The 12,680-nt window shown below is 55.7% G+C and overlaps 1 protein-coding gene across 7 annotated transcripts in view; it reads left to right on the top strand.

Annotated features, from left to right (window-relative positions):
- Positions 1-12,680, top strand: part of MIDEAS (mitotic deacetylase associated SANT domain protein) — a 67,173-nt gene that overhangs the window by 33,398 nt on the left and 21,095 nt on the right. For all 7 annotated transcript variants that reach the window (XR_016391816.1, XM_089906188.1, XM_089906190.1 and 4 more), the window contains exon 2: positions 10,817-12,492. Coding sequence is in view for 6 of the 7 variants with exons in the window: in XM_089906188.1 (XP_089762314.1) it covers positions 11,053-12,492 (1,440 nt within the window). In the remaining variant the exon portion in view is untranslated. The remainder of the gene's footprint in view (positions 1-10,816; positions 12,493-12,680) is intronic.

The following is a 12,680-nucleotide window of genomic DNA, read 5'->3' as shown; positions in this document are numbered from 1 at the left end:
TGGCACTAGTAGGAACCCAAGCGTGGACTGACTTGACCCAGATTTCAGTGTGCCAGGGGAAGGGGCAGGAACCTGGGCCCCATGGGAATTTGGGGCGAGTCACCGCTTTATTTTTAAAGAGCTGTTGGCCAACTGTGGGTGTGGGGTTGGAGAGTGTGGGAGGGATGTGGCTTCCTCTTGAACTGAAGATGTTGAGCTTCACAGGTTGGCCCAGTGGTGGTAATCACCAGTAGCATCTTCATTTTCAAAGCCACTCGTCTCCCAGGCCTCTCTCACTCACTTTTCCTGACCAGCCACACTTCCAGGACGTGACTGGTTTTCAGGCCAGCTGAAGCTGCTCTCCAGGGAGATGTGAACAGCCCAGAGCCTGCTGCCATCCATCCCAAATAGCCTGATGTGTACCCAAGCAGGAGGCTGAGCCTGAGGCCCTGCAGAAAAGGCTCTGGGTTCCAGTCCTGGCTTGCCTCTATACTCCTGTGACCTCAGATCTTCAGGTGCCTCGTTGAGAAACGGGAGTGTAATAATACCTGCCTTGCCGTGAGGATTAAACAGGATCATGTGTGTAGAGTGCTCAGCACCATGCTTGGCACATAGTAGTGCCCCCAAGAAATGTTGGAGTGGACATGATGGTGAAGTAGAAGCCTTACATTTATGACATTGAGGTTTCACTTTGGCTCCAAGCCCTGCTCAGTGTCTTGCCAAAAGGTGGGGCCTCCTAAATGGAGGCATGAAGCGTTGTTAGTGGTGTCCTTGATTCTGGGCCTTGATTCTTGCTCCTGTCTGTGTATTTGCAGGTAAGTTTCTTTCCTTCTCTGGGCTGCTTTGTGGAACAAGGAATTGGACTGAGTGAGATGCAGCATCTCTTGATATTTGGAATCTGTTCAGCTTCCGCAGCTATGCTCTGCTTTGGTGGTTGGCTCTGAAGAGAGGCACAAGCCACCTTTCTCTATGTGTTGTGGAGGCTCTTATTCCAGAGGGTGATTCTGCTGACTGCAGCTCCCAGCTCACGCCTGCAGTCCTCCCACCTCAAAGCCCTATGGGCTGTCCTAGCTTCCAGGGGGTCTTACAGATGTTCACGGTCTCGAGGGGAGACTGTTTCTGCAGGCGGGGGCTGGGATTATTTCTTGGGAGGGAGTGTTATATACTATGCTCTACTTGGAAATGGCCCCAGGAAAAGCAGCAGTTCTGGGAGGGAGCATGAGAAAGGGGAGGATCCACAGCTGGCTTTGTGGGGTTCTCATGTATAGCATTCCTTCTGAAGCCCACAACAAGTGTAGATTTGGGATTTTTCTGGAAGGATGATGGAAAGACCAAGGACTTTAAAGGCAGACAACAAGATTTTGAATCTTGCTTCTGCCACCTTAATAACAGAGCTTCAGTTTCCCTCTGTAGAATGGGGACAATGAGATGCCTGGGTGGGAAGTTTGTATGCGTGGATTAGGGTATGTCAGGTACCTGGCGTGGGGAAAGTGCTCTGTATATGTTAGCTTCCTTCTTTTGGGAAGGATCTGCCTTTTGGACATTCTGTAGACTGGCTGGGGAAGTGAAGATGTTTGCTTGTGGCCGTCTTCCCAGGGAGAAGTAGGGCTGAATAACAAGCTGTTACAGCCCTAAAGGGCTCTCCCTCCCCAGCCGTTTTGATTCCGGGATCAAGATTGGGGTCAGGTTCAGTATGTGTCTTGTGTGGAGCTACCCAGGCATTTGCAAAAATCTGAGATCTGCAGCTTCCTAGGGCTGTGCAGAAGGTGTGGAGAATATGGTCTGAGTAAGGAAGGAGTGGCCTTTCTGAGCTGAGAACTTGACAAGATACTTCTAACTTTCATTTCCTGTAAATTCCCCAAATTTCCTTCTATTTTTGATTCTAATTTTATCTCGTTTTGATTGGAGAACATACTTTGTATGATTTCAACCCTTTCAAATTTATTGAGACTTGTTTTATGGCCTAATTTATGATCTATCCTGGAGAATATTCTGTGTACCCTTGAGAAGAATGCATATTCTGCTGTTGTTGAGTGGAAGGTTCTATGGATATCTGTTAGGTCTATTTGCTTTATAGTGTTCAAGTCTTCTGTTTCCTTGTTGATCTTCTGTTTAGTTGTTCTATCCATTCTTGAAAGTGAAGTCTCCAATTCTTATTGTTGAATTGTCTATTTTCCCCTTCAATTCTGACAGTTTTTGCTTCATGTATTTTGGGGGCTCTGTTGTTAGGTGCAAATACATTTATAATTGTAATATCCTCTTAATGGGTAGACACATTTGTCATTATAAAGTGTCCTTCTTTGTCTCTAATAAGAGTTTTTGTCTTAAAGTCTATTTTGTATAATAGCATAGCCATTCCCAGCTCTGTTTTGGTGACTGTTAGCATGGTATATCTTTTTCCATCCTCTTACTTTCAACCTATTAGTGTCTTTAAATCTAAAGTGTGTGTCTCTTGTTAACAGTTGGATCATGGTTTTTGTTTTGTTTTGTTTTGTTTTTTTGCGGTACGCGGGCCTCTCACTGTTGTGGCCTCTCCCGTTGCGGAGCGCAGGCTCAGCGTCCATGGCTCACGGGCCCAGCCGCTCCGCGGCATGTGGGATCTTCCCGGACCGGGACACAAACCCATGTCCCCTGCATCGGCAGGCAGACTCTCAACCACTGCGCCACCATGGATCATGGTTTTTTTTAAACCCATTTTCCCAAACTCTGCCTTTTAATTGGGGTGTTAATCTATTTACATTTAAAGTAATTATTAAAAAGGTTGGATTTATGTCTGCCATTTTTGCTATTTGCTTTCTGTCTAATGTCTTTTTTTTGTTCCTCTGTTCCTCCGTTACTGTCTTCTTTTGTGTTAAGTAGATACTTTTGAGTGTACCATTCCAGAGCTGTAAAATGGGACAAAGAAGAGTAAGGGTTAAATAAGATATTGCCAGCAATGCACTCAGTACAGTGTTTGGCAGATAGTAAAAGCTCAGTGAACATGGGCACTCAGTTGGGCCTTGGGCACTCTAAGAGCCATAGTCAGCCCTAGGGCTCATGGGACCCCTCATGCCTCCTGTGCAGGACACGACACCCTGGCAGGTGGCTCCCAGGGGAGTGAGGAGCAGTGGGTCCTTGGAAGCTGCACTGTGCCAGGCCCTGACCCTCTAGCCGTCCCTCTGCTCCAGCACTCGGGCACCACCTGGGCTGCTTATGAAGCACTGTGGATTTCCCACCTTGATTTCCTCCCCGTTACCAGACCCATGAACTAATAATCTCTCAGGGTAGGTTTGAGAACCACTGCTCAGCACTGACAGGCAGCAGACCTGGTTTGGGCTTGGTAGGCTTGGATTAGAATCCTGGCTCCTCACAGAGGACCTCCGGCTGTGACCTGGAACAAGTTACTTTTCAGAGCCAACGTTTCCTCATTTCTCAGATGGGGATAAGTGGTTATACAAGTGAGCAATACTCACACACATTGGACACATGGGCAGTGCTGGTGGCTACTGTTTATTGTGGCAGTTGCTCATTACAAAGGTGATTCCTGGACACAGGGCTTCTCCACCCCCACCCCCACCCCAACCCCTGGCTCCCAAATTCCTCAAAGGCAGTAACCATGGAGTGGCGGTTCCTGGAACAGACACCGGGTTACCTGACAACCAGTTCACTGCCCTCTCCATTGGGCCACACTGCCTCCAGGCCCTGCTTCTCCCAGCCTTGCTGCGGAAACAGAAGGGAATTGCAGAAGCCTTGTGAGCTAGTGGTTAATAGGGAGTAAGAGCATGAAGATTCAGAAAGGGTGAGAACAGCATGTGCCAGAGGGCTGCCTGGAAGAGGTAGGCTTTGAGGGAGGCAGGTTGTCAGTGGAGGCAGGGCTTCCAGGCAGAGGTGACAGCTCCAGCAAAGGCTCAAAGCCGGGGAACTCTCCCCAGGGTCACTTATTCCCTGTGTGTATCTCGAGCTCCAGGACAGGCCACCTTGCGTTATAATCAGTGTGTGTTTCTGTTTTCTCCCCCATTGGACTGGGGGCTCTGTGTGGGTAGGGACTGTACCTCGTCTCCTGTGTCTCCCCAGAGCCTGGCTTACAGCCAGTGCTCAGCAAATGCTTGTTGAGTGGATGAAGGGGCAGTGGGCAGACCTGCAGGGCTACAGAGGGTGTGTGTTTGTGGGAGGGCACAGTAAGCAGGGCAGGGCCATGTTAAGGGAGGTCCCTGTGAATGGCCTTCTCTGTATGTTGGTCTGGGACAGAGTCTGGCACTGGGCCTCAGGCACAGACTCCAGGGAGCCCTGCCCTAGACCTGCCGTTGAGCCAGGCCCTTCCAGAAGGGGAGGGGGGAGCTGGAGCAGCCTCTGGTGGCGTGAGCCCTGTAGGGCATAGAGAGGGTTGTGAGGCCCTCATGAAGCCCTCTCCAGAGGCTCACTCACTGCAGGGCTGGCTGCAGGGACACTTGCTTTGTCTCTTCTGGACAGAGCCTAATCCTGCCAGCTTCCATTTTACCCCCTGGGAGTCCCGAGTCCTGTACAAGGGGGTTTCCTGAGCTGCCTGTGATCCTTTGTGGCCCTTGTCTAGGAGGGAGGCAGCCAGCGCCCCCACCCCCGCCCCCACCCCGAGTATGGGCGGAAGCTGGGCCTGGAGGCTCAGTCCTTTCCTGGCTCTGCCTACGACTCAATGTTTTCTCTCTGCCTCAGCTTCCCTCCTATAAAACGGACCTGGCTATCCTGACTTTTATGGACATCCTGGGGGCGTTTGTGGGGTAGTGGGGGAGGAGATGATTAAGGTAGATGCCTGAATGAAGCCCTGGGGGGTGCATAATAAGGCAAAGGATTTCCTCTTACCTGTATCCCTTTAAAAGCATCTCAGTGTTGGCATTTTTACAGTCAAAGCTCAAACTTCAGGCAGCTCGAACCCTGGCCAAGCCTCTGAGCCTGTCCAGCTTGATGGCTGAGCCCCTGGGACTCATGATGCCCTGGCCTATAAGGGCTGAAGTTCAGTCTGGAGAAGTGATAATCCAGGGACTGTCTCTGGACTGGGAACGGGCACAACACGGGGCCTGCTCTCTCACGTCCCCAGGGGAAGTGACACTTGTGGGAGGCAGGTCCTCATCTCTGTGGCTGGCGTCTCCTTCCTTATTGGTTTTACATACCCCTTGAGAACAGGACTTGTATGTCCAGTGGCTTGGAGAAATGGGGCCCTGCAGCCTGGGTGTGAGCTCCCAGTTAGAGGGGGTGCACACAGCATTGAGATCATCGCACTGTGCCCAGAGGCAAGGTCTACCTAGGGCTTGGGCAACTCTAGCTGGCCCAAGATGGCAATTTCAGGCCACTCGCCCAGTCTGGCTGTAGCCAAAGGCCCCAGAGTATTTGAGAGAGAGCTTTTCAGGATGTGAGTCTGGACTGGAGGGCCAGCTGGGGCCATGCAGGGCTCCTCTAGGGAGGGCCCCTCATCACTGCCCCGGGCATCCTAGCCAGATACCTTTGTGTCTTCAGGCTCAGCCCAGCCATGTCAGAGCAAGAGATAAACAGATCCACAGGCTCATGTCCCTGGCCTTGGTCTAGGCAGGAGCGGGAAGCCTTGAGGGAAGAAGGATGGGACAGGGGGCAACAGTGGGGCTGGCTCTTTGTCAGTTGTCCTGCAGGTAGTGTGGGGCAGGGAGTGACAGTCAAGGGGCAAGTGGCTTACGGGCCTGCAAGTAGAGAAGGATTTGTGTTCAGCTTAGTTGGATAGGACCTGGGGCCACTGATGGGATGGGATGGGGTGGGGCTAGGCGGCTGGGCCTCTTCACTTCACCTCAGCATGATGTGCTCAGGAGCTCTGATGTGCATCAGGGAGAGAGATCAGAAGTCAGGGCTGGGCAGGAGCCCACGGTGGATGCACTGGCCGTGAGCAGTGGCTGACTCACCTTGGGTGCAGTCTTGAATGAGCAGCCTAAGAGGCAGGTACAAGCCAAGTGCCAAGGTACAGTGATCTGCAGACTCTGCCCCCTGGAGTTTGCTGTCTGCTGGGGACTAAGAAATAGGCACCCGGAATTCAGTGTGCTGTGTCCAGTCATGGGGTCTAGGAGGTGTTATGGGCTCAGAGTATAGTACCTGGCTCAGACTTGGGGTGAGGGCAGACTTCCCAGAGGAAGCAGTGTCTGAAACCTGAAAGGTGAGTAGGACTTGGTCAGATGAAAATGTTGGGAATGTGTGCTAGGCAGAGGAACTGCCTGGGCACAGACCTGGAGGCGAAGCAGCAACAGCACTGAGTGGTGGCTCCAGTGTGGAGTGTTGAGAGAAGTGGCAGGAGCCCAAGTCTGCAGGGACCTGTGGGCTGGATAAGGAGTTTAGACTTTGTCCTAAGACAGCCTCTTTGGCGCTCAGTGAGCTGGCTGGCCTAGAGATTCGGGGCTTTGTTGGGTGCCATATTGAAGTCTGTTGGCCTCGGGTTGGAGATGCATGAGCTGTGACTCCCCCTCTTCCTAGTGCTGAGTTTGCGGGGCCAGGGGTGGCCCAGGTAAGAGCAGGAGCTTGGAGCATTAGCTAGCCTCCCAGGGTCGGGGTGTCCTTCAGTCGGCTCTCAGCCCCAGGTCAGAGCTGAGGCCCCGTGGCCGCCGGGACCAAGCTGGGCACCCCTTTCCTGGCCTGCGTAACCTTGACTCACAACAGTCTTGTCTCTTGGATGGCCGCATTGAGTGCCCCAAGCTTGTGAGTGGCCCTGGTCCCCTCAGTGGTCATGCATGGCCTGGCCCCATTGCCCTGTGGTGAGGGCTCACTGGACTCCCCCAGCCAATGTCACGCATGCGGTTGGGGTGCTTATGGCACGTGGGGAGCAGTACGTGTTCTGGTTGCTGTCCTTGGAGGGCGTGGTGCCACCACGAGCATAGAACACCCAACAGCCTTTTCAGTACCTTCCCTCGTGTGTGCAGAATACATGTGGTTCCAGCACTGTTTGCTTTACTTATTGCACATTGCTTCTTCGGTAGAGAGAAAGTGTTTCTCACCATAGATGCTCCTGAAAGCCCCAGAGGTCCCTGGCTGTTGAGATCAGATGCTGGCTGTGTCTTCTGCCCAGGGCTGTCTGTGGTGTGGTCAGGGACTGGTTGCAGCAGTGAGGCTCCCGGAGGAAGGGAAGAGTAAATAGAGCCTTGACAGTCAGACTGATAAGAGTGGGTGTGAGCGTCTGGGGCCCCATGATGTCTGTGGATTTCCTTTTGCACTGTTTCTGCATCCGTTGTCAGAGGCCCTGCAGCTGGTCCCAAGGGTGAGCTGCCTGCAGGAGTTCCTCATTACACCCTCTTCCCTGCAACTTCAGGGAGTTGGCCCATCTGTTGGGAGCCTTCAGAAAGGACGGCTTGCTTCCTCTTCCTCATTGTGAGGAAGACCAGGCAGACTTCCACCTGAGGGACAGAGGAGGGCTGGGGCAGAAGAAATGGGAGGAAGTGGCTCAGTCCTGGCCAGACTCGCAGGCTGTGAGGTATGAGTGGCGTATGAGAGCTGACAGCCCCACCTGCAGCCACCAGAACTGAGGCAGGGGTGGGCTTGCAGGGGCTGGAGGGTCCAGGTCTGGAGAATGAGGCGGAAGTGACCAGTGCAGTCTCAGGCCTCCCTGCCAGTGGACCTCCCACACCTGCTGGCGCCTCTGTGAGGCGGCCCCCCTTCCCTTCCCTCCCTTCCTGTAGGTCTGAGGGTCTCAGCTGTACCGGCGCAGAATAGGAGAGGTTTACCTGCCTACAGTTCAGGTGCGGGGAAGGGGCTTCCTAGCGCCAGTGAGGAGGGAGATCCGTGTTGGGAAAATCCTTGCTCTGAGACTGTCGAGAGCATGCTGTGGGAGGGAGGTGTGCAGAAAGGGCCTGGTGTCTTAGCGGCATGTCTTAGGGACAGGGAATAAGAGCTTGGTCTTGGAGTCAGACGGACCTAAATTCAAGCCCTGGCTCTGCAACGTAGTTACCGTGTGACCACTGGCAATTTTTTTCAGCCCTTTAGAGCTTGTCTAGCTCACCTGTAAAATGGAGGTTAAAATAACACTGCTTCATGCTTTGGCTTCATGCTGCTTTATAAAGCTGTTGTGGGAATTAAACATGCACACACACAAAAAACCGTGCACAGGGTACTTAGGGTCTGCCTGGCACAGGTGCACTGTTGTTGTTGTTATTATTATTACAACTACTAGCTGTTACTACTACTGCTACATACCCTGCTGCCTTGGTGTGTCCCCTCCCCTCCTACCTCCCAGGCCTCTTCCACTCTCCCCCCGCCCTACCCCCAACAGCCCAGATAATGACCTTTCTTCTTCAAGGGTCCCAGGTCCGGGTGTCTGTGCACTTAGCATTGTTAGCAGCCTTCCAATGGGGATGACAGGGAGGCCTCTCCAGAAGCTTCAGCCTCCCCAGAACTGGCCCCCTTGATTTCTTCTAAAGAAGTCCCTGGCCCAGGTTTGGAAACCTACTGTGGTGTCAGGAGTGAAGGGCCCCCTCGATGTGTAGGGTGGGGGGTGGGAGGCAGAGCAGACCTGACCAAGCAGCTGCAGGCCAGCCAGTGTGGACTGGGGCAGGAGCAGCCCTGCCTTGGATCCCCTTTCACAGACTCCGCCCCCATCTCCCCAGCCCCAAGTGTGCAGTCGCCCTCCCCTAGGCGCTGAGCGGCCATCCCCGCGCCTGGTACCCTCCATCAGGCACGCACGCGCACGTGCACTCAGACCCATCCGCCACGTGTGCCTTCCCCTCCTCCAAGCCCCAAGCCTGTGCTGTGGCTCACCAGGCAACAGGGCTGCGAAGGGGGGTGCCTGTACTGCCGGGGGGTGTGGGGGGGGGAGGCTCCCAGTTCCCTGGAGGCACATGGACCTGCCAACTCCCCCCCCCGCCCCCCCCCACAGCACGTTCTTCCTTCCTCTGTCTTGCTTCTGCAGACACACACGTACTTGTAGTTGGTTCATTCTGATTGGAGAGGCAGAGCCAGACTCTTATAGCCGGGACGGCCCCACCCTGCAGCTTCACGATGGCGCCCAGGGTTGTTTTCAGTCTGGGGGCTGGCTTTTGGGTCTCTGCTCTGTGTTGCGTTGGCTGTCAGGAAATGAGAGTTTAAAAGCAAGAGAAAGGGGTTTGTTCAGAAGGCGGTTTCTGTGGCCTCAGCACTCGCTACTTGTCCGAATCCTCCCCCAGTGGCGGGGCCTGGGTGACTTGGATGCCCTCCTAGTTTCCCCCTCCCCCAGCTTCCATATGCGAGACAAAGGGGGTGCGAGCACGGAGAGTCGCTCTCACTCAATCAGGGCCGGGAGCTGAGGAAGGAAATGGAGGAGGAAGTTCCTCCCCTTCTGAGTGCTGGGTGAAAGTGAAAGGCAGCAGGGGGTTGGAGTGAGTCAAGGCAGCCGCGGGAGGGGAAGGGCTGGGGAGCTGCGGAAGCGTGCGGCGGAGCGATAGCACGGCCGCCTCCCTGGGGCCAGGGGCATCGCCGGGTGTAGCCAGGGCTTCATACCAGAGCCTGCCCGGCATGCCCAGCCAGCCCTCCTCTGCGCCTCTCGGCTGGTTTCCTGGGAACTCCCGGGGCTACTAACGATGACCTGGGGCATCTAGGTTCTGACGTCTGAGGTCAGCCTGGACCTTCAGATTTATTCGCGGGGGCTTCCTGAGCTCCCCTCCTCTGCTAGACGGACTGGCTCAGGACCAGAATCTTAGCATGGGGAAGAGGTGGGCCATGTAGCTCCCACCCTCACCAACTTCCCAGAGAGGCAAACAAAACAAAAGACAAAACCAACCCTCTCTGAAGAAAGAAAAAGTCTTTGAAAATACACGCAAGGTATAGGTGTAAGTTATAACTTGCATGTAAGTAATAAAAACACATGTAAATTATAAAATACTGGTCTCAGTTCCTCTGTAGCAGGATAAATAGAGCAATCTTTTTTTTTTAAATCAAGTTAGAAAACAAACACAGGAACACTGTGAGCACTTTAGTCACACCATGTCATGGAGAAACCTTCTGGACCTAAGTTCTAGAAATCTGCACCCCCCTCGGTATCGTAGCTATATTCTTCCTTTGCTCAAGATGCCAGGAGCTCTTTGGCAGTGGAGGAGGGTGGGTGGGGACTGCTGGCCGGCTACCAGGCCAGATCCTGTCTCCAGTCAGCGCAGGTTGCAAAACAGGTTTCCATTCCATGCTCTGTTGGGGAACACTGGCAGCCACAGTTCCACCCAGCAGCTCCTCCCAGGGGTGGGGTTAGGACTGCACACATCCTTCGGGGCCTCACCTACGTGCCTCAGTGTAAAGGACGTGGACCCAGGACTCTGCAAGGGCCTGGTGGACCCCCCGACCCATGGGCTGCACAGTTGGGAATGACTAATGTTTTCTCCATTTCCTGTCTGAGAGGTGCATGGAGTGTCAGAGGAGGCATTGGCTGAAAACACTCCTGCGGGGTCTACTGGGGAGGCCACTGCCTGGACAGATGTGAGAGGACCTGCCTGGCTGCCCAGTAGGCTGGGGCCTGGCTTCAGACGAGTAGGGAACCCAGCATGGCCTTTGTTACCCCTTATCCCAGCTTGACTGCAGGGGCTCAGGCTGGATCTCAGCCCCACTTGCCCCCTCGGCGGGTGCTTTTGTGCATTGCGCAAGTTACACAACCAAATGCAGCAGTCCTGGACACTAACCAGGAGGGCGAGGTGGTGGGACAAGGGAGAGTCCCAGAGCACCCTGGGGGATGTTGCCGCCTTCTGGTAGCTCCCCCAAGGTCCTGGCTCCTGCCTCACCAATGCTGCTCTGTGACCTTGGGCTTGTCCCCAGGAGGCAGTGGAACTGTAGGACCCTTGAGACCCTCCCCTCACACTTGTGCTGCCCTCTGGGGCATCCTGGGAGGCTGTGGCTGACACTATTACTGTTCTTCTGTCTGCAGGCTCCAGGGCCCTGTGGAGCATCATGAACTGGGAACAGTAGAGGAGCCTGAGAGCCTCTCTGCAAAAAGGAAGGAAGCGCCAGCAGTTCTTTCTCCCCGTGCCCGACCGCATCATCCAGCGTTTCCTCTGCCCCCTCTGGCTGCTGGACTAGGGCCAAGCTTCCAGCAGGACCATCCCCCAGGGGATGGGCAACTGGTGAAGTAGGTCTCGCTGCCAGGGCCCAGTTGGCCACACCATGAACCTCCAGGCCCAGCCCAAGGCTCAGAACAAGCGGAAGCGTTGCCTCTTTGGGGACCAGGAACCAGCTCCCAAGGAGCAGCTCCAACCCCTGCAAGCACCACAGCAGCCCCTGGCCCCTCCGCCGTCCAGAGTGAAGGAGGAGCCTTACTTTGCGCACGAGGGTCCGGCAGGGGCTGCCCCCGCCTCCCAGCCTGTGGAACTGCCGCCTTCCAACAGCCTGGCCCTGCTGAACTCCGTGGTGTATGGGTCTGAGCGAACCATGTTGTCTCAGCAGGTGGGCTCGGTCAAGTGGCCCAACTCTGTGATGGCTCCAGGGCGGGGCCCGGAGCGTGGAGGGGTTGGGGGTGTCAGTGACAGCGGCTGGCAGCAGCAGCCGGGCCAGCCTCCGCCCCACTCGACATGGAATCGCCACAGCCTCCCCCTTTACAGTGGACCCAAGGGAAGCCCTCATCCTGGCATGGGGGTCTCCACCTACTATAACCACCCTGAGCCACTGAAGCGGGAGAAAGCAGGGGGGCCACAGCTGGACCGCTTTGGGACCGCTGTGCGGCCAATGGTGCCACAGAAGGTGCAGCTGGAGGTTGGGCGGCCCCAGGCACCCCTGAACTCTTTCCATGTGACCAAGAAGCCGCCGAACCAGACGCTGCCCCTGCAGCCCTTCCAGCTGGCGTTCGGCCACCAGGTGAACCGGCAGGTCTTCCGGCAGGGCCCATCGCCGCCCAACCCCGTCGCCGCCTTCCCACCGCAGAAGCAGCAGCAGCAGCAGCAGCAAGCGGCCCTGCCCCAGATGCAGCTCTTTGAGAACTTCTACCCCATGCAGCAGCCGCCCTCTCAGCAGCCCCAGGACTTTGGCCTGCAGCCGGCCGGGCCACTGAGTCAGTCCCACCTGGCTCACCACAGCCTGGCACCCTACCCCTTCCCCCCAAACCCTGACATGAACCCAGAACTGCGCAAGGCCCTCCTGCAGGAGTCAGCCCCGCAGCCTGTGCTACCTCAGGCCCAGATCGCCTTTCCCCGCCGTTCCCGCCGCCTCTCTAAGGAGGGCGTCCTGCCTTCCACCACCCTGGATGGGGCTGGCACCCAACCTGGGCAGGATCCCGCCAGCAACCTGTTCCTGCACCACTGGCCCCTGCAGCAGCCGCCACCCGGCCCCCTGGGGCAGCCCCACCCTGAAGCTCTGGGATTCCCGCTGGAGCTGAGGGAGTCGCAGTTGCTGTCGGACGGGGAGAGACTGGCACCCAATGGCCGGGAGCGGGAGGCTCCTGCCATGGGCAGCGAGGAGGGCACGCGGGCTGTGGGCACAGGGGACTGTGGGCAGGTGCTACGGGGTGGGGTGATCCAGAGCACTCGACGGAGGCGCCGGGCGTCCCAGGAGGCCAATTTGCTGACCCTGGCCCAGAAGGCAGTGGAGCTGGCCTCACTGCAGAACACAAAGGTGAGAGTGGCATGGGCTGGGGACAGACCTGGCAGAGGGCAGGGCGAGCTGTGTCTGGGGCCAGGGGAGAGCAAGTGACTCCAGGGTCACAAGGGCAGTTTTCTCCCTTCATTGAAGGAAATGAAAGAACCCATCCATTTCAGGGAGTTCTGAACTCTCTGCATGCAAAGAATCTCTAAGTAGGTGTA

This window comes from Delphinapterus leucas, chromosome 2, assembly GCF_059928025.1.
Source record: "Delphinapterus leucas isolate spDelLeu-1000000601 "Yukka" chromosome 2, BTC_Dleu_Yukka2, whole genome shotgun sequence".
In the NCBI taxonomy this organism is placed as follows: domain Eukaryota; kingdom Metazoa; phylum Chordata; class Mammalia; order Artiodactyla; family Monodontidae; genus Delphinapterus; species Delphinapterus leucas.
This window is presented reverse-complemented; position numbering and strand designations above follow the sequence as displayed.